Source organism: Poecile atricapillus, chromosome 39 (genome assembly GCF_030490865.1).
Source record: "Poecile atricapillus isolate bPoeAtr1 chromosome 39, bPoeAtr1.hap1, whole genome shotgun sequence".
NCBI lineage: Eukaryota > Metazoa > Chordata > Aves > Passeriformes > Paridae > Poecile > Poecile atricapillus.
Window position 1 is genome coordinate 786002 of NC_081287.1, and position 27858 is coordinate 813859.

At 56.1% G+C, this 27858-nt stretch overlaps 2 protein-coding genes and 1 long non-coding RNA gene across 4 annotated transcripts; all 3 read left to right on the forward strand.

The window, feature by feature from the left end:
- Positions 1-4171: 4171 nt before the first annotated feature.
- On the forward strand, positions 4172-6371 carry LOC131591338 (uncharacterized). 2 transcript variants are annotated; one of them, XR_009280327.1, is made up of 3 exons: positions 4172-4325; positions 4930-4978; positions 6324-6371. It is a non-coding gene; the product is annotated as an uncharacterized LOC131591338 (long non-coding RNA). The 2 variants fall into 2 exon arrangements; XR_009280326.1 differs by lacking the exon at positions 6324-6371 and adding an exon at positions 5762-5852.
- A 261-nt stretch (positions 6372-6632) lies between these two features.
- MRPL4 (mitochondrial ribosomal protein L4) lies at positions 6633-13920 on the forward strand (the record flags this gene model as incomplete). Its single annotated transcript, XM_058861907.1, has 8 exons — positions 6633-6820; positions 8034-8085; positions 9537-9654; positions 10890-10996; positions 11092-11201; positions 12667-12737; positions 12823-13235; positions 13413-13920. Coding segments are annotated over 7 exons (810 nt in total), but the record flags the coding sequence as incomplete, so codon positions are not given.
- Positions 13921-18094: 4174 nt separating this feature from the next.
- On the forward strand, positions 18095-27291 carry LOC131591295 (intercellular adhesion molecule 5-like). The gene is made up of 5 exons (XM_058861846.1): positions 18095-18468; positions 20047-20310; positions 23876-24139; positions 25026-25268; positions 27039-27291. Exons 1-5 carry the CDS (start codon positions 18414-18416, stop codon positions 27248-27250), a joined length of 1038 nt encoding a protein of 345 aa, XP_058717829.1. The 5' UTR covers positions 18095-18413; the 3' UTR covers positions 27251-27291.
- Positions 27292-27858: the final 567 nt, after the last annotated feature.

Here is a 27858-nt window from a genome sequence, read left to right on the forward strand (position 1 = left end):
TGGAATAACGGCCACCAGGTCATCTACAACGTCACGCTCTTCCACGTCATCAACACCGCCGGAGAGCTCTGATTCCCCTCATTCCCCAATTTTCATTTCCTGGCTTTCTTGTCCCATTTTATCCCATTTTATCCCCTTTTATTCCCCTTTTATTCCCCTTTTATTCCCATTTTATTCCCATTTTTTCCCAATTTTTTCCCATTTTTTCCTTATTTTTTCCCTATTTTTTCCCATTTTTTTCCCCATTTTCCCCCCTTTTTTCCCCCCTTTTGTCTCATTTTTTTCCCTTTTTTCCTCTATTTTTTTGCAATTTTTTCCCTATTTTTTCCCAATATTTTCTCTTTTTTTCCCATTTTTCCCCTTTTTTGTCCCATTTTTCCCCCATTTTTCCCCCATTTTATTCCCATTTTTCCCCATTTTATTCCCATTTTATTTCCCATTTTTTCCCCCATTTTTCCCCATTTTCCCCCATTTTTCCCCCATTTTATCCCCATTTTTCCCCATTTTATTCCTATTTTATTTCCCATTTTCCCCCCATTTATTCCCCATTTTTTCCCCATTTTTCCCCCATTTTTCCCCCATTTTTCCCCCATTTTTTCCCCATTTATTCCCCATTTTTTCCCCTCTTTCCCCCTTCCCATTCCATAATCAATATTCCCACATTTCCATGCTGGACTACAACCCTCGGGAGAGGGTTCTGTACACCTGGAATAACGGCCACCAGGTCATCTACAACGTCACGCTCTTCCACGTCATCAACACCGCCGGAGAGCTCTGATTCCCCTCATTCCCCAATTTTCATTTCCTGGGTTTCTTGTCCCATTTTATCCCCTTTTATTCCCCTTTTATTCCCATTTTATCCCCTTTTATTCCCCTTTTATTCCCATTTTATTCCCATTTTTTTCCCATTTTTTCCCTATTTTTTCCCTATTTTTTCCCATCTTTTCCCATTTTTTTCCCTTTTTTTCCTCTTTTTTCCCCGCTTTTATCTCATTTTTTCCCCTTTTTTCCCCCTATTTTTCCCCAATTTTTTTCCTATTTTTCCCCTATTTTTCTCCTATTTTTCCCAATTTTTTTCCATTTTTTCCCCATTTTTTCCCATTTTTTCCCCATTTATTCCCATTTTATTCCCATTTTATTTCCCATTTATTCCCCATTTTTCCCCCATTTATTCCCCATTTTTCCCCCATTTATTCCCCATTTTTCCCCCATTTATTCCCCATTTATTCCCCATTTTCCCCCATTTTTCCCCCATTTTTTCCCCATTTATTCCTCATTTTCCCCCCTTTTTTCCCCCATTTTTCCCCCCTTTTGTCCCATTTCCCCCCCTTTTTTCCTCTATTTTTTTGAAATTTTATTTCCCATTTTTTCCCAATTTTTCCCTATTTTTCCCCTTTTTTTCTCCTATTTCTCCCCAATTTTTCCCTATTTTTTCCCAATATTTTCATATTTTTTCCCCATTTTTTCCCCATTTTTCCCTGTTTCATTCCCATTTTATCCCCATTTTTTCCTCTTTTTCTCCCATTTCCCCCCCAAATTTTTCCTCTTATTTATCTCCATTTTTCCCCCCTTTTTTCCCATTTTTCCCCCTTTTTTCCCTCTTTTTTCTCATTTTCCCCCCATATTTTTTCCCTCTTCTGTCCCATTTTTCCCCCATTTTTCCCTTTTGTTCCCCCCATTTTATTCCCATTTTTCCCTCTTTTTTTCCCCTATTTTTTCCCATTTTTTTCCCATTTTTCCCCCCTTTTGTCCCATTTTTTCCCCCTTTCTTCCCTAATTTTATCCCCATTTTTCCCCTCATTTTCCCCCCTTTTCCTCCATTTTCTTTTCCCTCTTTCCCATTTTCCCCCCCAGCTCATCCAATTTCCTCTTTTCCCACATTTTCCCCCCAATTCCGCAGCTTTTTCCTCCTCCTCCTCCTCATTCCCACCGGAATTCCCTCAAATCCCGGCCCATGGAGCTGCTCTGCCTTTGTCATTTCCATAATTTCATTTTTTCCGGGAATTTCGGGGTCAAATTCCATCTTTATTTTAACAGCAAATAATAAAATAATAATAAAAAATATATGGAAATAAAATCTCCTTGGCTTTATTTGAATTCCAGAATTTTCCAGGAATTTTCCTTCCTTTTATTCCCTTGTTTTTAATTAATTTCTTTTTATTTTTTAATCCTTATTTCAATTTTTTCTTTCTGGAGTTTTTTTCCTCTTATTTTCCTATTATTATTTTTTTTAATATTATTATTTGCATATTAATAAATAATATTTTATCATTAACTATTAATAGTGTAATATTACTTTAATAGTAAGTTTCTATTTTAATAATACTTTATCTTAATATTAATTCTTATTATTTTAATATTATTTTAATGGTAAATTATTCTGGTTTTAATAGTAGCTATTCTTTTAATATTATTTTTTAATAGTAAATAATTCTATTTTTAATAATATTATTATTTTAATATTAATTAGTGTTTATTATTATTATTTTAATAGTAAATAATTATATTTTTAATAAAATTATTATTTTAATATTATTTTATTATTATTATTTTTACTTTTTTAAAAAAATTATTTTATTATTATTTTATTATTTCCCCCTTATTTTCCCACTTTTTTTTTCCCAAAAGAAAGAGACAGAAAAAGGGGAAAAAAAGACGGAAAACGGGAAAAAAACGATGGAAAAAGTGGGAAAAACCAGGGAAAGGTCGGGATGATCCAGAGGGGATGGAAAATTTGGGATGAAATGCAGGGAATGGGAACGGATCCCGCTGGAAACTGGGAATGGGCTCGGATCCCACTGGAAACTGGGAATGGGAAATTTGGGATGAAATGCAGGGAATGGGAACGGATCCCGCTGGAAACTGGGAATGGGAACGGATCCCACTGGAAACTGGGAATGGGAAATTTGGGATGAAATCCTGGGAATGGGAACAGATCCCACTGGAAACTGGGAATGGGAAATTTGGGATGAAATGCAGGGAATGGGAACGGATCCCGCTGGAAACTGGGAATGGGAACGGATCTCACTGGAAACTGGGAATGGGAACGGATCCCGCTGGAAACTGGGAATGGGAACGGATCCCACTGGAAACTGGGAATGGGAAATTTGGGATGAAATGCAGGGAATGGGAACGGATCCCACTGGAAACTGGGAATGGGAACGGATCCCGCTGGAAACTGGGAATGGGAACGGATCCCACTGGAAACTGGGAATGGAAAATTCGGGATGAAATGCTGGGAATGGGAACAGATCCCACTGGAAACTGGGAATGGGAAATTTGGGATGAAATGCAGGGAATGGGAACGGATCCTGCTGGAAACTGGGAATGGAAAATTTGGGATGAAATGCAGGGAATGGGAACGGATCCCGCTGGAAACTGGGAATGGGAACGGATCCCGCTGGAAACTGGGAATGGGCTCGGATCCCAGAGCTGGCCGGAATTCCGGGAATCGCGGCCGAGCTCCCGCCGGCTCCGGGAAAAGGCCCTGCAGGGATTTAATTGGGATTTTAATTGGGGATTTTAATTGGGATCGGAGCGGGAATGGCGGCCGGGAGGGATCCAAAGGGATGGAAAAATGGGAATGGGAACTGGGAATGGGGAATGGGAACTGGGAATGGGAACTGGGAATGGGGACTGGGAATGGGATAATGGGAATGGGAAATGGGAATGGGAACTGGGAATGGGAACTGGGAATGGGAATGGAAAATTGGGATGGGAATGGGGACTGGGAATGGGATAATGGGAATGGGGATGGGGATGGGAACTGGGAATGGGGACTGGGAATGGGATAATGGGAATGAGAATGAGAATGGGAACTGGGAATGGGAAATGGGAATGGAAAATTGGGATGGGGATGGGGATGGGAACTGGGAATGGGAATGGGAACTGGGAATGGGGGTGGGAACTGGGAATGGGGATGGGAACTGGGAACGGGACTGGGAATAGGGACTGGGAATGGGAACTGGGAACGGGACTGGGAATGGGAACAGGAATGGGGAATGGGGAACGGGAACTGGGAAATGGGATTGGATCTGGGAATGGGAACTGGGACTGGACACCAGGAAGGGACAGTTGGATGGGGGCACTGGGGGGGGTCACTGGGGTGGGGGACACAAAGGGGGGGGGTCTCTCCCGTCCCCTCCCTCCCCTCCCTCCTCTCCCTCCTCTTCCTCCCCTCCCTCCTCTTCCTCCCCTTTTCCCGCCGTTCCGCCCCCGCCGGAAGTGGCGCCGCGCGCGGTGACGTCACGGCGCCTCTCCCCGCCATGATCCGCGCGGGGGCGGCCGCCCTGAGGGCCTGGAGCAGGGGCCGGGGCTGGGCGGCGGTGAGAGCAGCCGGGAGCGGGATGGGAACGGCACCGGGAGCGGGATGGGAACGGCACCGGGAACGGCACCGGGAACGGAACCGGGAACGGAACCGGGCCGGGGCCAGCGCCGTGAGGGCGGTGAAGGGGCGGAGCCATCGCTGAAGGACGGGGGCGGAGCCATCGCTGGGGGCGGGGCCATCGCTGAGGGGACGGGGGCGGAGCCATCGCTGGGGGCGGAGCCATCTCTGAGGGGAGAAGGCGGAGCCATCGCTGGGGGCGGAGCCATCTCTGAGGGAACGGGGCGGAGCCATCTCTGAGGGGAGAAGGCGGAGCCATCGCTGGGGGCGGAGCCATCGCTGAGGGAACGGGGGCGGAGCCATCGCTGGGGGTGGAGCCATCGCTGAGGGAGGGGGCGGCGCCATTGCTGGGGGCGGGGCCATCTCTGAGGCGACGGGGGCGGGGCTTGAATTGGGCGGAACCAAGTGGGAGCTCAGCCGGGGGGGAGTTCGGGGGTCCCGGACGGGCCCAGGAGCGGGTCCGGGGGGCGGGCGGGGGTCGTGTCCCCCCCCTCCCCTCAGCCCTTGGTTGATTCCTGTCCCCCCCCCCCCCATCATTGTCGCAGCTCTCGACGGAGCCCCCGGCCCCGCCCGCGGCCCCCGAGCCCTGCAAGGGTGAGTGTGAGGGCTGGGGACACCTTGGGGACACTTTGGGGACACTTTGGGGACAGTGTGAGGGCTGGGGACACCTTGGGGACACTTTGGGGACACTTTGGGGACAGTGTGAGGGCTGGGGACACCTTGGGGACACCTTGGGGACACTTTGGGGACAGTGTGAGGGCTGGGGACACCTTGGGGACACTTTGGGGACAGTGTGAGGGCTGGGGACACCTTGGGGACACTTTGGGGACACTTTGGGGACAGTGTGAGGGCTGGGGACACCTTGGGGACACCTTGGGGACACTTTGGGGACAGTGTGAGGGCTGGGGACACCTTGGGGACACTTTGGGGACACTTTGGGGACAGTGTGAGGGCTGGGGACACCTTGGGGACACCTTGGGGACACTTTAGGGACAGTGTGAGGGCTGGGGACACCTTGGGGACACTTTGGGGACACTTTGGGGACAGTGTGAGGGCTGGGGACACCTTGGGGACACTTTGGGGACAGTGTGAGGGCTGGGGACACCTTGGGGACACTTTGGGGACACTTTGGGGACAGTGTGAGGGCTGGGGACACCTTGGGGACACTTTGGGGACAGTGTGGGGGATGGAGACACCTTGGGGACAGTGGGGAGAGGGTGGCCCTGGGGTTGGGGACAGTGGGGACATCGTGGACAAGGCCACCATGGGGCTGGGGACACCGTGGGGACATCAGGGACCATCTTGGGGACATCAGGGACCATCCTGGGGACATCAGGAACCATCTTGGGGACATCAGAGACACCCTGGGGACATCAGGGACCATCCTGGGGACACCTTGGGGACATCAGGGACCATTCTGGGGACATCAGGGACCATCCTGGGGACATCAGGGACCACCCTGGGGACATCAGGGACCATCTTGGGGACATCAGAGACACTGTGGGGACATCAGGAACCATCCTGGGGACATCAGGGACACCGTGGGGACATCCTGGGGACACCAGAAACCATCCTGGAGCACTGTGGAGACACTTTGGGGACATCAGGGACACCCTGGGGACATCAGGGACCATCTTAGGGACATCAGGGACCATCCTGGGGACATCAGGGACCATCTTAGGGACATCAGGGACCATCCTGGGGACATCAGGGACACCATGGGGACATCCTGGGGACACCAGAAACCATCCTGGAGCACTGTGGAGACACTTTGGGGACATCAGGGACACCCTGGGGACATCAGGGACCATCCTGAGGACACCCTGGAGAGATCAGGGACACAGTGGGGACATCAGGGACCATCCTGGGGACATCAGCGGCACCCTGGGGACACCTTGGGGACATCAGGGACACCCTGGGGACACCTTGGGGACATCAGGGACCATCCTGGGGACACCTTGGGGACATCAGGGACCATCCTGGGGACACCTTGGGGACATCAGGGACACCCTGGGGACATCAGCCGTGGCCATCCCTGCTTTGGGGGGCTGCCAGCACCCTTCTCAGAGCATTCCCAGGTAACCCTGTCCCCCTGTCCCCCTGTCCCCCTGTCCCTGTCCCTGTCCCCTGTCCCTGTCCCCCTGTCCCTGTCCCCTGTCCCTGTCCCCTGTCCCTGTCCCCTGTCCCCCTGTCCCTGTCTCTGTCCCTGTCCCCCTGTCCCCCTGTCCCTGTCCCCTGTCCCCCTGTCCCCCTGTCCCCCTGTCCCCTGTCCCTGTCCCTGTCCCCAGAGCCGTCCCCGGTGCTCCGCGGTTGCTCCGTGCCGGTCCCGGCGCCGCTGGTGCCGGTTCAGGCCTGGGTGGGGTCCCTGCGGCACCCCGGGGACACCCTGAGGGGCCTGGCCGACCTGCACCCCGACGTGTTCGCTGTCACCCCCAGGTGAGCCTCGGGGGTCCCATGGGGGTCACCCCTAAACCTGGGGGAGTCCCTGTCCCATGGGTGTCACCCCAAACCTGGGGGGGTCCCATGGGGGTCACCCCTAAACCTGGGGGGATCCCATGGGTGTCACCCCTAAACCTGGGGGGGTCCCATGGGGGTCACCCCTAAACCTGGGGGGGTCCCATGGGGGTCACCCCTAAACCTGGGGGGGTCCCATGGGTGTCACCCCTAAACCTGGGGGGGTGCCATGGGTGTCACCCCTAAACCTGGGGGGGTGCCATGGGTGTCACCCCAAACCTGGGGGAGTCCCATGGGTGTCACCCCTAAACCTGGGGGGGTCCCATGGGTGTCACCCCTAAACCTGGGGGGGTCCCTGTCCCATGGGTGTCACCCCAAAGCTGGGGGGGTCCCATGGGTGTCACCCCAAACCTGGGGGAATCCCTGTCCCATGGGTGTCACCCCAAACCCCATGGGGTCCCCTCAGTGTCACCCCAAACCTCAGTGGGGTCACCCCAAATCCTGTGGGGTCCCCTGGGTGTCACCCCAAACCTCAAGGGATCCCCTGGGTGTCACCCCAAATCCCGTGGGGTCCCCTGGGTGTCACCCCAAACCTCAGTGGGGTCCCCTGGGTGTCACCCCAAACCTGGGGGGGGTCCCGTGGGTGTCACCCCAAGCCTCAGGGATCCCCTGGGTGTCACCCCAAACCTCAAGGGGTCCCCTGGGTGTCACCCCAAACCCCATGGGGTCCCCTGAGTGTCACCCCAAACCCCGTGGGATCCCCTGGGTGTCACCCCAAACCTCAAGGGATCCCCTGGGTGTCACCCCAATCCCCAGGGGGGTCCCCTGGGTGTCACCCCAAACCCCGTGGGATCCCCTGAGTGTCACCCCAAACCCCGTGGGGTCCCCTGGGTGTCACCCCAAATCCCGTGGGGTCCCGTGGGTGTCACCCCAAACCCTGGGGGGTCCCCTGGGTGTCACCCCAAACCTCAGTGGGGTCACCTGGGTGTCACCCCAAACCTCAGGAGGGTCACCCCAAATCCCGTGGGGTCCCCTGGGTGTCACCCCAAACCTGGGGGGGGTCCCCTGGGTGTCACCCCAAACCTCGGGGGGTCCCCTGGGTGTCACCCCAAATCCCGTGGGGTCCCCTGGGTGTCACCCCAAACCCCGTGGGATCCCCTGGGTGTCACCCCAAACCCCGGTGTCTGTCCCCAAGGCTGGACATCCTGCACGCCGTGGTCACGTGGCAGAAGAACTACAAGAGGATTGTGAGTGTGGGGAGGGGATTTGGGGTGAAAAACGGGGGATTTGGGGGGGTAAAGGGGGATTTGGGGTGAAAAACAGGGGATTTGGGGTGAAAAATGGGGGTTTGGGGAGAAAAAGGGGGGATTTGGGGAGAAAAAGGGGGATTTGGGGTGAAAAACGGGGGGTTTGGGGAGAAAAAGGGGGATTTGGGGTGAAAAACGGGATTTGGGGAGAAAAAGGGGGGATTTGGGGAGAAAAAGGGGGATTTGGGGTGAAAAACGGGGGGTTTGGGGTGAAAAACGGGGGATTTGGGGAGAAAAAGGGGGATTTGGGGTGAAAAACGGGGGGTTTGGGGTGAAAAACGGGGGATTTGGGGAGAAAAAGGGGGATTTGGGGTGAAAAACGGGGGATTTGGGGAGAAAAACGGGGGATTTGGGGAGAAAAAGGGGGATTTGGGGTGAAAAATGGGTTTGGGTGTGGAAAGGGGAATGTGGGGGTGGAAAGGGGAGATTTGGGGTGAAAAATGGGAGGTTTGGGGAGGAAAAGGGGGATTTGGGGTGAAAAACGGGGGATTTGGGGGGGTAAAGGGGGATTTGGGGTGAAAAAAGGGAGGTTTGGGGAGGAAAAGGGGGTTTGAGGGGGCAGAGGAGCTTTGAGGAGATCCCAGTAACACCTGGGAGGGTCCCAAAAAGGGTTTGGGTGTCCTGAGGAGCTTTTGGGGGCTCCCAAAATGGATTTGGGGGTCCCGAGGAACTTTGGGGCCTCCCAAGGAGGATTTGGGGGTCCCTTGGAGCTTTGGGGGCTCCCCAGGAGGGTTTGGGGGATCCCGAGGAGCTTTTGGGGGTTCCCCAGGAGGGTTTGGGGGTCTCTTGGAGCTTTGGGGGGTCCCAAGGAGGGTTTGGGGGTCCCCAGGAGCTTTTGGGGGGTCCCTCAGAGCTCTGGGGGTCCCGAGGAGGATTTGGGGGTTCCCCAGGAGGGTTTGGGGGTCTCTTGGAGCTTTGGGGGGTCCCAAGGAGGGTTTGGGTGTCCTGAGGAGCTTTGGGGGGCTCCCAAAATGGATTTGGGGGTCCCGAGGAGCTTTGGGGTGTCCCAAGGAGGATTTGGGGGGTCCCAAGGAGGGTTTGGGGGTCCCCAGGAGGGTTTGGGGGTCCCTCAGAGCTCTGGGGGTCCCAAGGAGGGTTTGGAGGGTCCCAAGGAGGATTTGGAGGGTCCCAAGGGGGTTTGGAGGTCCCCAGGAGCTTTTGGGGGTCCCTCAGAGCTCTGGGGGTCCCCAGGAGGGTTTGGGGGTCCTGAGGAGGATTTGGGGGGTCCCCAGGAGCTTTTGGGTGTCCCTCAGAGCTCTGGGGGTCCCCAGGAGGGTTTGGGGGTCCCAAGGAGGATTTGGGGGGTCCCAAGGAGGATTTGGGGGTCCCCAGGAGCTTTTGGGGGTCCCTCAGAGCTCTGGGGGTCCCCAAACCCCCCCGTGTGTCCCCAGAGCCACGCCCGGGTCAGAACCAGGGCCGAGGTGAGGGGAGGGGGCCGCAAGCCCTGGAGGCAGAAAGGGTCCGGCCGCGCCCGCCACGGATCCGTGCGATCACCACTGTGGCGTGGGGGTGAGTGACACCCTGGGGACAGCTGGGGACATCAGGGACAGCCTGGGGACAGCCTGGGGACATCAGGGACAGCCTGGGGACAGCCTGGGGACACCCTGGGGACACTGGGGACAGCTGGGGACACCCTGGGGACACTGGGGACAGCCTGGGGACACCCTGGGGACAGCCTGGGGACACCCTGGGGACATCAGGGACAGCCTGGGGACAGCTGGGGACACCCTGGGGACATCAGGGACAGCCTGGGGACACTGGGGACAGCCTGGGGCTCGCCACTGTGACGTGGGGGTGAGTGACACCCTGGGGACACTGGGGACATCAGGGATAGCCTGGGGACAGCCTGGGGACAGCCTGGGGACACTGGGGACACCCTGGGGACATCAGGGATAGCCTGGGGACAGCTGGGGACACCCTGGGGACATCAGGGACAGCCTGGGGACACCCTGGGGACATCAGGGACAGCCTGGGGACACCCTGGGGACACTGGGGGACATCCTGGGGACACTGGGGACATCAGGGATAGTCTGGGGACAGCCTGGGGACACCCTGAGGACACCCTGGGGACACCCTGGGGACACCGTGGGGACATCAGGGACAGCCTGGGGACATCAGGGACAGCCTGGGGACACCCTGGGGACACCCTGGGGACAGCCTGGGGCTCGCCACTGTGGCGTGGGGGTGAGTGACACCCTGGGGACACCCTGGGGACAGTGGGGACACCCTGGGGACACTGGGGACACCCTGGGGACACTGGGGACACCCTGGGGACAGCCTGGGGACACTGGGGACAGCCTGGGGACATCAGGGACAGCCTGGGGACACCCTGGGGACAGCCTGGGGACACTGGGGACAGCCTGGGGACAGCTTGGGGACATCAGGGACAGCCTGAGGACAACGTGGGGACAGCCAGGGGACATCGGGGACACCCTGAGGACAATGTGGGGACAGCCTGGGGACATCAGGGACAGCCTGGGGGACACTGGGGATAGCTTGGGGACAGCCTGGGGACATCAGGGACAGCGTGGGGACAGCTTGGGGACATCCTGAGAACATCAGGGACAGCTTGGGGACAACGTGGGGACAGTAGGGACAGCTTGGGGACAGCTTGGGGACATCAGGGACACCCTGGGGACACCCTGGGGACAGCAGTAACCACCACGGTGCCACCAGGGCGGGCTGACCGTTAACCCAGCTGTCCTTGTCCCCTCCTTGGGGACATCCCTGTCCCCTCCCCGCAGGTGGCATCGCTCACGGCCCGCGGGGTCCCACCAGCTACTTCTACATGTTACCCATGCGTGTGCGTGTCCTGGGGCTGAAGGTGGCCCTGAGCGTGAAGATGATGCAGGTACGGCACCCTGGGGACGGCGGTGGCACCGTGTCACACCTGTCACCAATGTCACCAATGTCACCAACGTCACCAACGTCACCGGTGTCCCCCAGGACCAGCTGCACCTGGTGGAGAGCCTGGAGCTGCCCAGCGCCGAGCCCCGGGAGCTGCTGGAGCTGGCACGACACCGGGGATGGGGACAATCCGTGCTGCTGGTGGATGTGTGAGACATGGGGACACTTGGGGACACTTGGGGACACCGTGGGGACACCGTGGGGACATGGGGACAGTGTGGGGCAGCCTGGAGGTGCCCAGCGCCGAGCCCCGGGAGCTGCTGGAGCTGGCACGACACCGGGGATGGGGACAATCCGTGCTGCTGGTGGATGTGTGAGACTTGGGGACACTTGGGGACACTTGGGGACACTCTGGGGACATTTGGGACACTCTGGGGACACCGTGGGGACAATGGGGACACCGTGGGGACAGGGCTGGAGCTGCCCAGCGCCGAGCCCCAGGAGCTGCTGGAGCTGGCACGACAGCGGGGATGGGGACAATCCGTGCTGCTGGTGGATGTGTGAGACTTGGGGACACTTGGGGACACTTGGGGACACTCTGGGGACACTTGGGGACACTCTGGGGACATGGGGACACAGTGGGGACACTGTGGGGACAGGGCTGGAGCTGCCCAGCGCCGAGCCCCGGGAGCTGCTGGAGCTGGCACGACACCGGGGATGGGGACAATCCGTGCTGCTGGTGGATGTGTGAGACTTGGGGACACTTGGGGACACTTGGGGACACTTGGGGACACTCTGGGGACACTCTGGGGACACTCTGGGGACAATGGGGACAGTGTGGGGACATGGGGACACGCTGGGGACACCATGGGGACAGGGCTGGAGGTGCCCAGCGCCGAGCCCCGGGAGCTGCTGGAGCTGGCACGACACCGGGGATGGGGACAATCCGTGCTGCTGGTGGATGTGTGAGACTTGGGGACACTTGGGGACACTTGGGGACACTCTGGGGACACTCTGGGGACATTCTGAGGACATGGGGACAGTGTGGGGACAGGGCTGGAGGTGCCCAGCGCCGAGCCCCGGGAGCTGCTGGAGCTGGCACGACAGCGGGGATGGGGACAATCCGTGCTGCTGGTGGATGTGTGAGACTTGGGGACACTCTGGGGACACTCTGGGGACACTTGGGGACACTCTGGGGACACTCCGGGGACAATGGGGACAGTGTGGTGACACTTTGAGGACATCTTGATGACACTTTGAGGACACTTTGAGGACACTTTGAGGACACTTTGGTGACACTTTGGGGACACTTTGATGACACTTGGGGGACACTTTGAGGACACTTTAAGGACACTTTGAGGACACTTTGAGGACACTTTGAGGACACTTTGAGGACACTTTGAGGACACTTGGGGGACACTTTGAGGACACCTTGGTGACACTTCAGTGACACTTTGAGGACACTTGGGGGACACTTTGAGAACGCTTTGAGGACACCTTGGTGACACTTTGAGGACACTTGGGGGACACTTTGAGGATAATTTTGGGATATTTTGGGGACACTTTGAGGACACTTTGGTGACACTTTGAGGACACTTTGGGGACACTTTGGTGACACTTTGGTGACACTCAAGGTCACCCCCAACCCCTTTTTTTTCCTCTCTCCTCTCCCAGCAAGGAATTCCCGGAGAAGCTCAGCGCCGCGGCCGAGGGGCTCAAATCCATCACCCTCATCCCAGCCCTGGGTGAGCCCCGCCCTCCCTGACCCCCCTGGGCCACCCCAAAATGTCCCCAGAGTGTCCCCTGAGTGTCCCCAACGTGTCCCCTCAGGGCTGAACGTTCACAGCCTGCTGAAACACCAGACCCTGGTGCTCACCCTGGACGCCGTCACCTTCCTGGAGCGGCGGCTGCTGTGGCACGACTCGCGCTACTCGGCCCTGTTCCCCTTCTCACTGCCCTACCGGGACCTGCCGGGAGCTCCCCGGGCTGGGTGAGACCCCCCTGGGGGGATCTGACCCCCCCTGGGTGGGATTTGATCCCCTCAGGTGGGATTTGATCCCTCCATGGGGTGGGATCCGGTCCCGATCCCATCAGGAAATGATTTGGGGTTGGGTGTTGTGTCCCCTCTCCATGACCTGCCAGGACCTGCCAGAACCCCCCGAGCCGGGTGAGACCCCCCTGGGGGGATCTGACCCCCCCTGGCTGGGATCTGACCCCCCCTGGGTGGGATTCGATCCCCTCAGGTGGGATTTGATCCCTCCATGGGGTGGGATCCGGTCCCGATCCCATCAGGAAATGATTTGGGGTTGGGTGTTGTGTCCCCTCTCCATGACCTGCCAGGACCTGCCAGAACCCCCCGAGCCGGGTGAGACCCCCCTGGGGGGATCTGACCCCCCCTGGGTGGGATCTGACCCCTCCAGGTGGGGTTTGATCCCCTCAGGTGGGATTTGACCCCTCCATGGGGCAGGATCTGGTCCTGATCCTGTCAGGATTTGGGGTTGGGTCTTGTGTCCCCTCTCCATGACCTGCCAGGACCTGCCAGAACCCCCCAAGCTGGGTGAGACCCCCCTGGGGTGGGATTTGACCCCCCCCGGGTGGGATTTGACCCCTCCCCAGGTGGGATTTGACCCCCCCAGGTGGGATTTGACCCCCCCCGGATGGGATTTGACCCCCCCCAGGTGGGATTTGACCCCCCTGGGTGGGATTTGACCCCCCCCGGGTGGGATTTGACCCCTCCCCAGGTGGGATTTGACCCCCCCTGGGTGGGATTTGACCCCCCCGGGTGGGATTTGACCCCCCCCAGGTGGGATTTGACCCCCCTGGGTGGGATTTGACCCCCCCAAAGCGGATCCGGCCCCGATCCCGTCGGGAATTTGGGGATCTCGGGGCTGTCGGGCACTGCTGTGGCAATTAAAGGGATTTCTTTAATTACGGGCGTCGGATTTGGGGGGGTGGGACATCACAGGGGACATCACAGGGGACATCACAGGGGACACCTCAGGACATGGGGACACCTCAGGGGACATCCTGGGGACACCCCAGGGCATGGGGACACCTCAGGGGACATCCTGGGGACACCACAGGACATGGGGACACCTCAGGGGACACCTCAGGACATGGGGACACCTCAGGGGACATCACAGGACATGGGGACACCTCAGGGGACACCACAGGACATGGGGACACCTCAGGGGACATCACAGGACAGGGGGACACCTCAGGGGACATCACAGGGGACATCCTGGGGACACCACAGGACAAGGGGACATCACAGGGGACACCACAGGACATGGGGACACCTCAGGGGACATCCTGGGGACATGGGGACACCACAGGGGACACCTCAGGGGACATCTCAGGACAGGGGGACACCTCAGGGGACATCACAGGACAGGGGGACACCTCAGGGGACATCACAGGGGACACCCCAGGGCATGGGGACACCACAGGGGACATCACAGGACATGGGGACACCACAGGGGACATCCTGGGGACACCAGGAACCATCCTGGACCACCCTGGGGACATTGGGGACCACCCTGGGGGCATCAGGGACACCTTGGGGACTCTTTGGGGACATCAGGGCCACCCTGTGGACACCAGGAGCCATCCTGGGGACATCAGGAACCATCCTGGGGACATCAGGGACACCCTGGGGACATCAGGGACATCCTGGGGACATCAGGGACACCCTGGGGACATCCAGGACCACCCTGGGGACATCAGGGACCACCCTGGGGACATCAGGAACCATCTTGGGGACATCAGGAACCATCCTGGGGACATCCAGGACCACCCTGGGGACACCAGGAACCATCCTGGGGACATCAGGGACATCCTGGGGACATCCAGGAACCATCCTGGGAACATCAGGGACACCCTGGGGACATCCAGGACCACCCTGGGGACATCAGGGACCATCCTGGGAACATCAGGGACATCCTGGGGACATCAGGGCCACCCTGGGAACATCAGGGACCATCCTGGGGACATCAGGGACACCCTGGGGACATCAGGGACCACCCTGGGGACATCAGGGACATCCTGGGGACATCCAGGAACACCCTGGGGACATCAGGGACCATCTTGGGGACATCAGGGACACCCTGGGGATGTCCTGGGGACACCAGAAACCATCCTGGACCACCCTGGGGACACTGTGGGGACACCAAGAACCACCCTGGGGACATCAGGGACACCCTGGGGACATCCAGGACCATCCTGGGGACATCAGGGACATCCTGGGGACACTTTGGGAACATCAGGGCCACCCTGGTGACACCAGGAACCACCCCAGTGACACTTTGGGGACATCAGGGCCACCCCGGTGACACTTTGGGGACATCAGGGACGTTCCCACGGCTCCTGGGGGTGCCAGAAATCCCCAGCACGTCAGAAAGCGAGAGGAGAGAGGAAGTGACAGCGCGGGTGACAGGCGGGTGACAACCGTGACACCAACCAGGGGACACAGGGTGACAAACAGGGGACAGAGGGGCAGGAGGGGCAAAAAACTGCCCCAGAATGGGGTAAAAAGGTCGGAATTTGTTCTGGGATGGGGTAAAAAGGTCGGAATTTGCCCCAGGATGGGGTAAAAAGGTCGGAATTTGTTCTGGGATGGGGTAAAAGGGCAGGAATTTATCCCAGGATGGGGTAAAAAGGTCGGAATTTGCCCCAGGATGGGGTAAAAGGGCAGGAATTTGTTCTGGGATGGGGTAAAAAGGTCAGAATTTGCCCCAGGATGGGGTAAAAGGGCAGGAATTTGTTCTGGGATGGGGTAAAAGGTCAGGAATTTATCCCAGGATGGGGTAAAAAGGTCGGAATTTGCCCCAGGATGGGGTAAAAGGGCAGGAATTTGTTCTGGGATGGGGTAAAAGGGCAGGAATTTGTTCTGGGATGGGGTAAAAGGGCAGGAATTTGCCCCAGGATGGGGTAAAAGGGCAGGAATTTGTTCTGGGATGGGGTAAAAGGGCAGGAATTTATCCCAGGATGGGGTAAAAAGGTCGGAATTTGTCCCAGGATGGGGTAAAAAGGTCGGAATTTGTTCTGGGATGGGGTAAAAAGGTCGGAATTTGCCCTGGGATGGGGTAAAAAGGTCGGAATTTGTTCTGGGATGGGGTAAAAAGGTCAGAATTTGCCCCAGGATGGGGTAAAAAGGTCGGAATTTGTTCTGGGATGGGGTAAAAAGGGCAGGAATTTGTCCCAGAATGGGGTAAAAGGGCAGGAATTTATCCCAGGATGGGGTAAAAGGGCAGGAATTTGCCCCAGGATGGGGTAAAAAGGTCGGAATTTATCCCAGGATGGGGTAAAAGGGCAGGAATTTGTTCTGGGATGGGGTAAAAAGGTCAGAATTTGCCCCAGGATGGGGTAAAAAGGGCAGGAATTTGCCCCAGGATGGGGTAAAATGGCAGGAATTTGCCCCGGGATGGGGTAAAAAGGGCAGGAATTTGCCCCAGGATGGGGTAAAAGGGCAGGAATTTGCCCCGGGATGGGGTAAAAAGGTCGGAATTTGTTCTGGGATGGGGTAAAAAGGCAGGAATTTGCCCCAGGATGGGGTAAAAAGGTCGGAATTTGCCCCAGGATGGGGTAAAAAGGTCAGAATTTGCCCCAGGATGGGGTAAAAGGGCAGGAATTTGCCCCAGGATGGGGTAAAAGGGCAGGAATTTATCCCAGGATGGGGTAAAAAGGTCGGAATTTGCCCCAGGATGGGGTAAAAAGGTCGGAATTTGCCCCAGGATGGGGTAAAAGGGCAGGAATTTATCCCAGGATGGGGTAAAAAGGTCGGAATTTGCCCCAGGATGGGGTAAAAATGTCAGAATTTGCCCCGGGGAGGGGCAGGAGGGGCCGGAGCCGCCCCCGGGGATGCGAAATCTCCGCAGCCCCGGAAATCCCCGGGGGGGCGGGACCGGCACAAAACGGAGCGCGGGAGGGGACGGACGGACACGGGAGGGGACAGACGGACAGAGGGACACGGGGAGGGACAGACGGACAGACGGACACGGGAGGGACAGACGGACACGGAGGGAGCGCGGGGTGCGGAGCGCGCCCAGAGCCCACCCGGAGACCCCGAACGGGACGGACCCGGAAGAGCCGCGAGGGAACCGGAACGGAGAGACCGAACCGAGCCCGAATCGAGCTTGAACCGAGCCTGAACCGAGCTTGAACCGAGCCCGAACCGAGCCCGAACCGAGCTTGAACCGAGCCCGAACCGAGCTTGAACTGAGGCTGAACCGAGCCTGAACCGAGCTTGAACCGAGCTTGAACCGAGCTTGAACCGAGCCCGAACCGAGCCTGAACCGAGCCCGAACCGAGCCCGAACCGAGCCCGAACCGAGCCCGAACCGAGCCTGAACCGAGCCCGAACCGAGCCTGAACCGAGCCCGAACCGAGCCCGAACCGAGCCCGAACCGAGCCCGAACCGAGCTTGAACCGAGCCTGAACCGAGCTTGAACCGAGCCTGAACCGAGCTTGAACCGAGCTTGAACCGAGCTTGAACCGAGCTTGAACTGAGGCTGAACCGAACCCGAACCGAGCCTGAACCGAGCCCGAACCGACTTAGCCCGGAGAACCGGACCGGAGCCTTTCCGGTGCTCTCAGAAAGTCCGGACCGACCCCTCCCGGTGCTCCCGGAGATCCCGAACCGAGCCTGAACCGACCCATCCCGGGGAGCCTGAACCGACCCTTCCCGGTGCTCCCGGACATCCCGAACCGAACCTGAACCGACCCCTCCCGGAGATCCCGAACCGACCCCTCCCGGTGCTCCCGGACATCCCGAACCGATCCCGAACCGACCCATCCCAGGGGGCCTGAACCGACCCATCCCGGAGATCCCGAACCGACCCTGAACCGACCCCAAACCGACCCTGAACCGACCCTTCCCGGGGAGCCTGAACCGACCTTTCCCGGTCCTCCCGGAGAGCCGGAACCGACCCCGAACCGACCCATCCCAGGGGGCCTGAACCGACCCATCCCGGAGAGACCGAACCGACCCCTCCCGGTGCTCCCGGACATCCCGAACCGACCCTGAACCGACCCATCCCAGGGAGCCTGAACCGACCTTTCCCGGAGATCCCGAACCGACCCTGAACCGACACTAAACCGACCCTGAACCGACCCATCCCGGGGAGCCTGAACCGACCCTTCCCGGTCCTCCCGGAGATCCCGAACCGAACCTGAACCGACCCCTCCCGCTGCTCCCGGAGATCCCGAACCTACCCCGAACCGACCCCTCCCGGTCCTCCCGGAGATCCCGAACCGACCCCGAACCGACCCCTCCCGGTGCTCCCGGAGATCCGGAACCGACCCCTCACCGACCCCTCCCGGTGCTCCGTTCCCATCACCGGCTCCAACCCAAAGACCCTGCCGGTGCCGCCGCCCCCCGCCCCTGTCCCGGTGCCTCCCGGTGCTCCCGGTGCTCCCCCCGGGATGGAGCCCCCGGCTCTGCTGGCGCTGGCCCTGGGCACCCTGGGGGTCATCGCAGGTGAGGATGAGGAGGGGGAAAAAACACCGAACAGGGCTGGGGGCGACAATCCCGGGACCCCCTTTGGGTGGGGGAACCACCGGAAAAAAACCGGGAATTTTATTCATCATCACCAAATCCATCAAAACAAAAAAATTCCAGCGGGATTTTCCCTCTCCCTCCCTTCCTCCCTCCCTTCCTGGAGCGTTCCGGGAAAGCGACCGGGGAAGGATCGGAAATCCCGGCCCCGCCGGGGGAATCCCCCCGGTCTCCACCGGGGGCTCATCCCGGGGGGCTTCCGAGGGACCGCGGGGGCTTCCTCATCCTCTCGGGGGGTTTTTATTTCTCTGCTTCCTCTTCTCACCTCGGGGGGGGTTTTCCTCGGGTGGTTTCTCGTTGGTTTTAATCATTTTTCTGTTGGTTTTTTTTTTTCCCCGTTTTCCCGCTGTTTTCTCCCCATTTTCTTCCCATTTCTTCCCGTTTTCCCGCTGTTTCACCCCATTTTCCTGTTGTTTTCTGCCTGATTTTCCCCATTTCTCCCCATTTTCCCCCATTTCTCCTCATTCCTCCCCATTTCCCCCATTTTCCTGTTGTTTTCTGCCTGATTCTCCCAATTTTTCCCCATTTTCACCCCATTTCTCCCCATTTCTTCCCATTTTCCCCCATTTTCCTGTTTTCTGCCTGATCTTCCCCATTTCTCCCCATTCCTCCACATTTTCTCCCCATTTTCCCCCATTTTCTCCCCTTTTCTCCCCATTTTCCCCCATTTCTCTGCTGTTTTTCCCCATTTTCCCCCATTTCCCCCCATTTTCTCCCCATTTTCTCCCCATTTTCTCCCCATTCCTCCCCATTTCTCCCCATTTCCCCCCATTTTCTCCCCATTTCTTCCCATTTCTCCTCATTCCTCCCCATTTTCTCCTCATTTTCCACCCATTCCTCCCCATTTTCCTCCTATTTCCCCCCATTTCTCCCCATTTCTCCCCATTTTCTCCCCATTTTCTGCCATTTTCTGCCATTTCCCCCATTTTCTCCCCATTTCCCCCATTTTCTCCCCATTTTCCCCCATTTCCCCCCATTTTCTCCCCTTTCTTCCCATTTTCTCCCCATTTCTCCCCATTTTCCCCTATTTTTTCCCCATATCTCTGCTGTTTTTCCCCATTTTCTCCCCATTTCCCCCCATTTTCCCCCATTTTCTCCCCATTTCCCTGCTGTTTTTCCCCATTTTCCCCCATTTTTCCCCATTTCCCCCCATTTCCCCCCATTTTCTCCCCATTTTCTCCTCATTTTCTCCCCATTTCTCTGCTGTTTTTCCCCATTTTTCCCCATTTTCTCCCATTTCTTCCCATTTTCTCCCCATTTCCCCCCATTTTCCCCTATTTTTTCCCCATTTCTCTGCTGTTTTTCCCCATTTTCCCCCATTTTCCCCCCATTTCCCTGCTGTTTTTCCCCATTTTCCCCCATTTCCCCCCATTTTCTCCCCATTTTCCCCCATTTCCCCCCATTTTCTCCCCATTTTCTCCCCATTTCTCCCCATTTCTCCCCATTTTCCCCCATTTCCCCCCATTTTTCCCCCATTTCCCCCCATTTCCCCCTCCCCAGCCCTCTCCGAGGACCCCAAGCTCTCGGTTCCCCCGTACCCAGAACTGGGGGTCCCGTTCAACGTCACCTGCGCCGTCAGCTCCGGCTCAGCCGCCGATTTCACCGTCAGCGCCGACAGCCGGAGCTTCCCGGTGACGCTGAGCCGGGACGGGCGCCGGGCCACGGCCGCGGTCACCGTCAACCGCACCGGCGACGTCCGGCTGTGGTGCACGGTCGGCGTGGACGGCGTGGAGAGACGGACGAGCAGGAACGTGGGGATCTACTGTGAGTGAGAGGGTTTGGGGACAAATCCTGGTGGTGCCAAATCCTGGTGGCACCAAATCCTGGTGGTGCCAAATCCTGGTGTCACTAATCCTGGTGTCACCAATCCTGGTGTCATCAATCCTGGTGTCACCAAATCCTGGTGGCACCAAATCCTAATGGTGCCAAATCCTGGTGGTGACAAATCCCGGTGGTGCCAAATCTTGGTGTCACCATCCCCTGGTGGCACCAAATCCAAATTGGGGTGTTGTTAATCCTGGTGGCACCAAATCCTGGTGGCACCAATCCTGGTGTCACCAATCCTGGTGTCACCAAATCTTGGTGTCATCAATCCTGGTGGCACCAAATCCTGGTGGTGCCAAATCCTGGTGGCACCAAATCCTGGTGGCACCAATCCCTGGTGGTGCCAAATCTTGGTGTCATCAAATCCTGGTGTCACCAAATCCAAATTGGGGTGTTGTTAATCCTGGTGTCACCAAATCCTGGTGGCACCAAATCCTGGTGTCACCAAATCCTGGTGTCACCAAATCCTGGTGTCATCAATCCCTGGTGTCACCAGATCCTGGTGTCACCAATCCCTGGTGTCATCAAATCCTGGTGGCACCAAATCCAGATAATCGAGGTGTCACCAAATCCAAATTGGGGTGTTGTTAATCCTGGTGTCATCAAATCCTGGTGTCACCAATCCCTGGTGTCACCAATCCCTGGTGGCACCAAATCCTGGTGGTGACAAATCCTGGTGTCACCAAATCCTGGTGTCATCAAATCCTGGTGTCATCAAATCCTGGTGGCACCAAATCCTGGTGGCACCAAATCCAAATTGGGGTGTTGTTAATCCTGGTGTCACCAAATCCTGGTGGCACCAAATCCTGGTGGCACCAATCCTGGTGTCATCAATCCTGGTGGCACCAATCCTGGTGTCACCAATCCTGGTGTCATCAAATCCTGGTGTCACCAATCCTGGTGTCACCAAATCCTGGTGTCACCAATCCCTGGTGGTGCCAAATCTTGGTGTCATCAAATCCTGGTGTCACCAAATCCAAATTGGGGTGTTGTTAATCCTGGTGTCACCAAATCCTGGTGGCACCAAATCCTGGTGTCACCAAATCCTGGTGTCACCAAATCCTGGTGTCATCAATCCCTGGTGTCACCAGATCCTGGTGTCACCAATCCCTGGTGTCATCAAATCCTGGTGGCACCAAATCCAGATAATCGAGGTGTCACCAAATCCAAATTGGGGTGTTGTTAATCCTGGTGTCATCAAATCCTGGTGTCACCAATCCCTGGTGTCACCAATCCCTGGTGGCACCAAATCCTGGTGGTGACAAATCCTGGTGTCACCAAATCCTGGTGTCATCAAATCCTGGTGTCATCAAATCCTGGTGTCACCAAATCCTGGTGTCATCAAATCCTGGTGTCATCAAATCCTGGTGTCATCAAATCCTGGTGTCACCAATCCTGGTGTCACCAATCCCTGGTGTCACCAAATCCTGGTGTCACCATCCCCTGGTGTCATCAATCCTGGTGTCATAAATCCCTGGTGTCATCAAACCCTGGTGTCACCAAATCCTGGTGGCACCAATCCCTGGTGTCACCAATCCTGGTGGTGCCAAATCCTGGTGGCACCAAATCCAAATTGGGGTGTTGTTAATCCTGGTGTCACCAATTCCTGGTGTCGCCAAATCCTGGTGGTGACAAATCCTGGTGGCGCCAATCCTGGTGTCACCAAATCCTGGTGTCACCAAACCCTGGTGTCATCAAATCCTGGTGGTGACAAATCCTGGTGGCACCAAATCCAGATAATCGAGGTGTCACCAAATCCAAATTGAGGTGTTGTTAATCCTGGTGTCATCAAATCCTGGTGTCATCAATCCCTGGTGTCACCATCCCCTGGTGTCACCAAATCCAAATTGGGGTGTTGTTAATCCTGGTGGCACCAAATCCTGGTGTCATCAAATCCTGGTGGCACCAAATCCTGGTGTCACCAAATCCTGGTGGCACCAAATCCTGGTGGCACCAAATCCTGGTGGCACCAAATCCTGGTGGTGCCAATCCCTGGTGGCACCAAATCCCGGTGGTGCCAAATCTTGGTGTCACCAAATCCTGGTGGCACCAAATCCAAATTGGGGTGTTGTTAATCCTGGTGTCACCAAATCCTGGTGGCACCAAATCTTGATGTCATCAAATCCTGGTGTCACCAAATCCTGGTGTCACCAATCCCTGGTGTCACCAAATCCTGGTGGCACCAAAACTTGGGATAAGGATGAGGAAAAGGCAGGAAAAATCAGGAAAAATCAGGAAAAATCAGGAAAAATTAGGGAAAATCAGGAAAAATTCGGAAAAATCAGGAAAAATCAGGAAAAAAACAGGATAAATCAGGATAAATCAGGAAAAATCAGGAAAAAATCAGGAAAAATCAGGAAAAATCAGGAAAAAGCAGAAAAAAGAAGGAAAAATCAGGAAAAAATCAGGAAAAATCAGGAAAAATTCGGAAAAATCTGGATAAATCAGGAAAAATCAGGAAAAATCAGGAAAAATCAGGAAAAATTAGGGAAAATCAGGATAAATCAGGAAAAAGTCAGAAAAAATCAGGAAAAAGCAGGAAAAAATAGGAAAAATCAGGAAAAATCAGGAAAAATCAGGATAAAATCAGGAAATGGCAGGAAAAGGCAGGAAAAATCAGGAAAAATCAGGGAAAAATCAGGAAAAGGCAGGAAAAGGCAGGAAAAATCAGGAAAAATCAGGAAAAAATCAGGAAAAAATCAGGGATAAATCAGGGATAAATCAGGAAAAATCAGGGATAAATCAGGGATAAATCAGGGATAAATCAGGAAAAATCAGGGATAAATCAGGAAAAATCAGGAAAAATCAGGGATAAATCAGGAAAAATCAGAAAAAATCAGAAAAAATCAGGGATAAATCAGGGATAAATCAGAAATAATCAGGGATAAATCAGGAAAAATCAGGGATAAATCAGGAAAAATCAGAAAAAATCAGGGATAAATCAGGAAAAATCAGGAAAAAATCAGGAAAAATCTGGAAAAATCAGGATAAATCAGGGAAAAATCAGGATAAATCAGAAAAAATCAGGGATAAATCAGGGATAAATCAGGAAAAATCAGGGATAAATCAGGAAAAATCAGAAAAAATCAGAAAAAATCAGGGATAAATCAGGGATAAATCAGAAAAAATCAGGGATAAATCAGGGATAAATCAGGAAAAATCAGGGATAAATCAGGAAAAATCAGAAAAAATCAGGGATAAATCAGGAAAAATCAGGAAAAAAACAGAAAAAATCAGGGATAAATCAGGGATAAATCAGGAAAAATCAGAAAAAATCAGAAAAAATCAGGGATAAATCAGGGATAAATCAGGAAAAATCAGGGATAAATCAGGAAAAATCAGAAAAAATCAGGGATAAATCAGGAAAAATCAGGAAAAATCAGGGATAAATCAGGAAAAATCAGGAAAAATCAGGAAAAATCAGAAAAAAATCAGGAAAAATCAGGGATAAATCAGGAAAAATCAGGACAGGAAGAATCCCGAGCCGACCCCGCTGTCCCCGCAGACGTCCCCGTGCCGGAGCTGAACGTTTCCAACGAGCGACCGCGCGCGGGCTCGGAGCTGCGGATCCTCTGCTCCCTCCCCCCGGGAGCCACGGCCGATGTCCGGGTGCGGATCTGGAACGGGAGCGACCAACGGGAGATTTGGGATCTGCCGCCGCTGGAATTGAGGCTGCGGCCGAGCCGGGAGGATGAGGAGCTGGAGCTGAGCTGCGAGGCCAAGCTGCAAAACATCTCCCGGAAAAGCTCCAGGAGGATTTCGGTGTTGGGTGAGAGCGCGGCGTTCCCGGCGGGAATTCTGCTCCGTGGTGTCCTTTTCCTGCCTTTTCCTGGTCCTTTTCCCAGATTTTCCTGTCCTTTATCCCAGATTTTCCTGCCCCTTATCCCAGATTTTCCTGTCCTTTATCCCAGATTTTCCTGTCCTTTATCCCGGATTTTCCTGTCCTTTATCCCGGATTTTCCTGTCCTTTATCCCGGATTTTCCTGTCCTTTATCCCGGATTTTCCTGTCCTTTATCCCGGATTTTCCTGTCCTTTATCCCAGATTTTCCTGTCCTTTATCCCAGATTTTCCTGCCCCTTATCCCGGATTTTCCTGGTCCTTTTCCTGCCCCTTATCCCGGATTTTCCTGTCCTTTATCCCAGATTTTCCTGTCCTTTATCCCGGATTTTCCTGGTCCTTTTCCTGTCCCTTTTCCTGCCTTTTCCTGCTCCTTATCCCGGATTTTCCTGTCCTTTATCCCGGATTTTCCTGGTCCTTTTCCCACCTTTTCCTGTCCCTTATCCCAGATTTTCCTGTCCTTTATCCCGGATTTTCCTGGTCCTTTTCCTGTCCCTTTTCCCAGCCTTTTCCTCATCCTCATCCCATCTTTTCCCAACCTTTTCCCAGCCTTTTCCTCATCCTCATCCTCATCCTCATCCTCATCCTCATCCTCATCCTCATCCTCATCCTCATCCCAGCCTTTTCCTCACCCTCCTCCCTCTTTTCCCAGCCTTTTCCTCATCCTCATCCTGCCTTTTCCTCATCCTCATCCCGCCTTTTCCCATTCCTCATTCCATCTTTTCCCAACCTTTTCCTCACCCTCATCCCATCTTTTCCCAGCCTTTTCCCAGCCTTTTCCTCATCCTCATCCCATCTTTTCCCTCTCTCCCACCAGCGGAGCCCCGTCTGGACGCCTCGGGGTGCCCTTTGCAGCAGAACTGGACGGAGGGGGAGCCGGGGCTGCTGCGGTGCCGAGCCCGGGGCCGGCCCCAGCCCCAGGTGCTCTGCTCCAAGGACGGGAATTCCCTTCCCACCGGAATTCCGCGGCCCGCGCTCCGGCAGCACGCCGGGATCTACCGGTGCCGCGCCACCAACGAGCTGGGCACGGCCGAGAGCAACGTCACCGTCTGGGTCCAGTGTGGGTCACGGGCTCAGGGGGGTTTTTTTGGGGTTTTTTTGGGGTTTGGGGGAGGTTTTGGGGGTTTTGGGGTTCCTGGTGGTCCTGGGTTCTTTGGGATATTTGGGGTCTTGGGGGTCTTTGGGATTCTTTGGGATATTTGGGTTCCTGGGGTTCTCTGGGGTTTTTGGGTTCCTGGTGATCCCGGGGTTCTTTGGGATTTTTGGGGTTCTTGGGAGTCTTTGGGATTTTTGGAGTCCTGGGGGTTCTTTGGGATTCTTTGGGATGTTTGGGGACTTGGGCGTCTTTGGGTTCCTGGTGGTCCCGGGGTTCTTTGGGATATTTGGGGTTCTTGGGGTCTTTGGGGTCTTTGGGTTCCTGGTGGTCCTGGGGTTCTTTGGGATATTTGGGGTTCTTTGGGATATTTGGGGTTTTTGGGGTCTTGGGGGTCTTGGGGTTCCTGGTGGTCCTGGGTTCTTTGGGATATTTGGGGTCTTGGGGGTCTTTGGGTTCTTGGGGGTCTTTGGGATTTTTGGGATCCTGGGGGTTCTTCAGGATATTTGGGGTCCTGGGGTTCTTTGGGATTTTGGGGGTTCTTTGGGGTTTTTGGGGTCTTGGGGGTCTTTGGGTTCCTGGTGGTCCTGGGGTTCTTTGGGATATTTGGGATTCTTTGGGATATTTGGGTTCCTGGGGTTCTCTGGGGTTTTTGGGTTCCTGGTGGTCCTGGTGGGTCTTTGGGGTCTTTGGGTTCCTGGTGATCCCGGGGTTCTTTGGGATATTTGGATTCCTGGTGGTCTTTGGGATTTTTGGGATGTTTGAGTTCCTGGTGGTCCTGGGGTTCTTTGGGATTCTTTGGGTTATTTGAGATCCTGGGGTTCTTTGGGATATTTGGGGTTCTTTGGGATTTTTGGGGTTCTTGGAGGTCTTTGGGATATTTGGGATCCTGGGGGTTCTTTGGATTTTTTGGGATCTTGGGGGTCTTTGGGGTCTTTGGGTTCCTGGTGGTCCTGGGGGGGTTTTTGGGGTCTTGGGGGTCTTTGGGTTCCTGGTGATTCTGGGGGTTCTTTGGGATATTTGGGGTTCTTGGGGGTCTTTGGGGTCTTGGGGTTCCTGGTGGTCCTGGGTTCTTTGGGATTTTGGGGTTCTTGGGGGTCTTTGGGGTCTTGGGGTTCCTGGTGGTCCTGGGTTCTTTGGGATATTTGGGGTTCTTGGGGGTCTTGGGGGGTTTTGGGATGTTTGGGGTCTTGGGGGTCTTTGGGGTTTTTGGGTTCCTGGTGGTCCTGGGGTTCTTTGGGATTCTTTGGGATATTTGGGTTCCTGGTGGTTCTTTGGGGTTTTTGGGATCCTGCGATTCTTTGGGATATTTGGGGTCTTTGGGGTTTTTGGGGGTCTTCAGGATTTTTGGAGGTCTTGGGGGTTTTTGGGTTCCTGGTGATCCTGGAGTTCTTTGGGATATTTGGGGTCCTGGGGGTTCCTTGGGGTTTTGTGGTCTTGGGGGTCTTTGGGTTCTTGGGGGTCTTTGGGATTTTTGGGGTCCTGGTGGTTCTTTGGGATTTTTGGGATTCTTGGGGGGTCTTTGGATTCCTTGGGGATCTTTGGGATTTTTGGGATCCTGGGGTTCTTTGGGATCCTTTGGGATATTTGGGATCCTGGTGGTTCTTTGGGATTTTTGGTTTCTTGGGGGTTTTTTTTTGGGGTGAGATTTTTGTTTTCTTGGGCTCCTTTGGGATTTTCAGCCCCTTGGTGCTCACCCCATCTCCCCTCCGCCCCCCACCCCGTAATTCCCCCCAGACCCCGACTCCATCCCGCTGCTCCCGCTGCTCCTGGGGCTGCTGCTGCCGGCCCTGGCCCTGCTGGCCGTGGCCACCTTCCTCTTCCTCCACCGCCGGGCCACCAAAATCGGCCACTACTGGCTCTGGAAGCGCCAACAACCGCCGGGACCGCGACCGCCGCGACCACCGCGCCCGGCTCCGGCTGCTCCCGGCGCGTCCGCGGTGCCGTAACCGGGACCACCGGGACCCCCCCGGTGCATCCGCGGTGCCAGAACCGGGACCACCGGGACCCACCGGGACCACCAGGACCCCCGGCGGATCCACGGTGCCGTAACCGGGACCACCGGGACCCCCCGGTGCATCCGCGGTGCCGGGACCGGGACCACCGGGACCCCCTGGCGGATCTGCGGTGCCGGAACCGGGACCACCGGGACCCCCCGGCGGATCCGCGGTGCCGGAACCGGGACCACCGGGACCCCCCGGGGCATCCACGGTGCCGTAACCGGGACCACCGGGACCCCCCGGCGGATCCGCGGTGCCGGGACCGGGACCACCGGGACCCCCCGGTGCATCCGTGGTGCCGGGACTGGGACCACCGGGACCCCCCGGCGGATCCGCGGTGCCGGGACCGGGACCACCGGGACCCCCCTGCCCAGCCCCAGGGCACCGGAGCGGGACCGGTGAGATCCGGTGGTGCCGGATCTCGGCGTTTTGTGCTCCCCGAGGGTCGTTTGGTTGTTTTTGGGGTGGATTCGGTGGTTTTTGGGGGTGTCCAGGAGCTCCTGGAGTGGAATTTCCTGGGATTTTGGGGGAGGAGGAGGAGGAGGAGGAGGAAGAGG

Bases quoted from the DNA above. Each gene is read 5' to 3' on its own strand.
- LOC131591295 (XM_058861846.1), top strand. From the start codon at position 18,414: ATGGAGCCCCCGGCTCTGCTGGCGCTGGCCCTGGGCACCCTGGGGGTC. The intron at 18,469-20,046 runs GTGAGGATGAGG...CCCCCTCCCCAG, and splicing joins CACCCTGGGGGTCATCGCAG to CCCTCTCCGAGGACCCCAAG. The intron at 20,311-23,875 runs GTGAGTGAGAGG...CTGTCCCCGCAG, and splicing joins CAGGAACGTGGGGATCTACT to ACGTCCCCGTGCCGGAGCTG.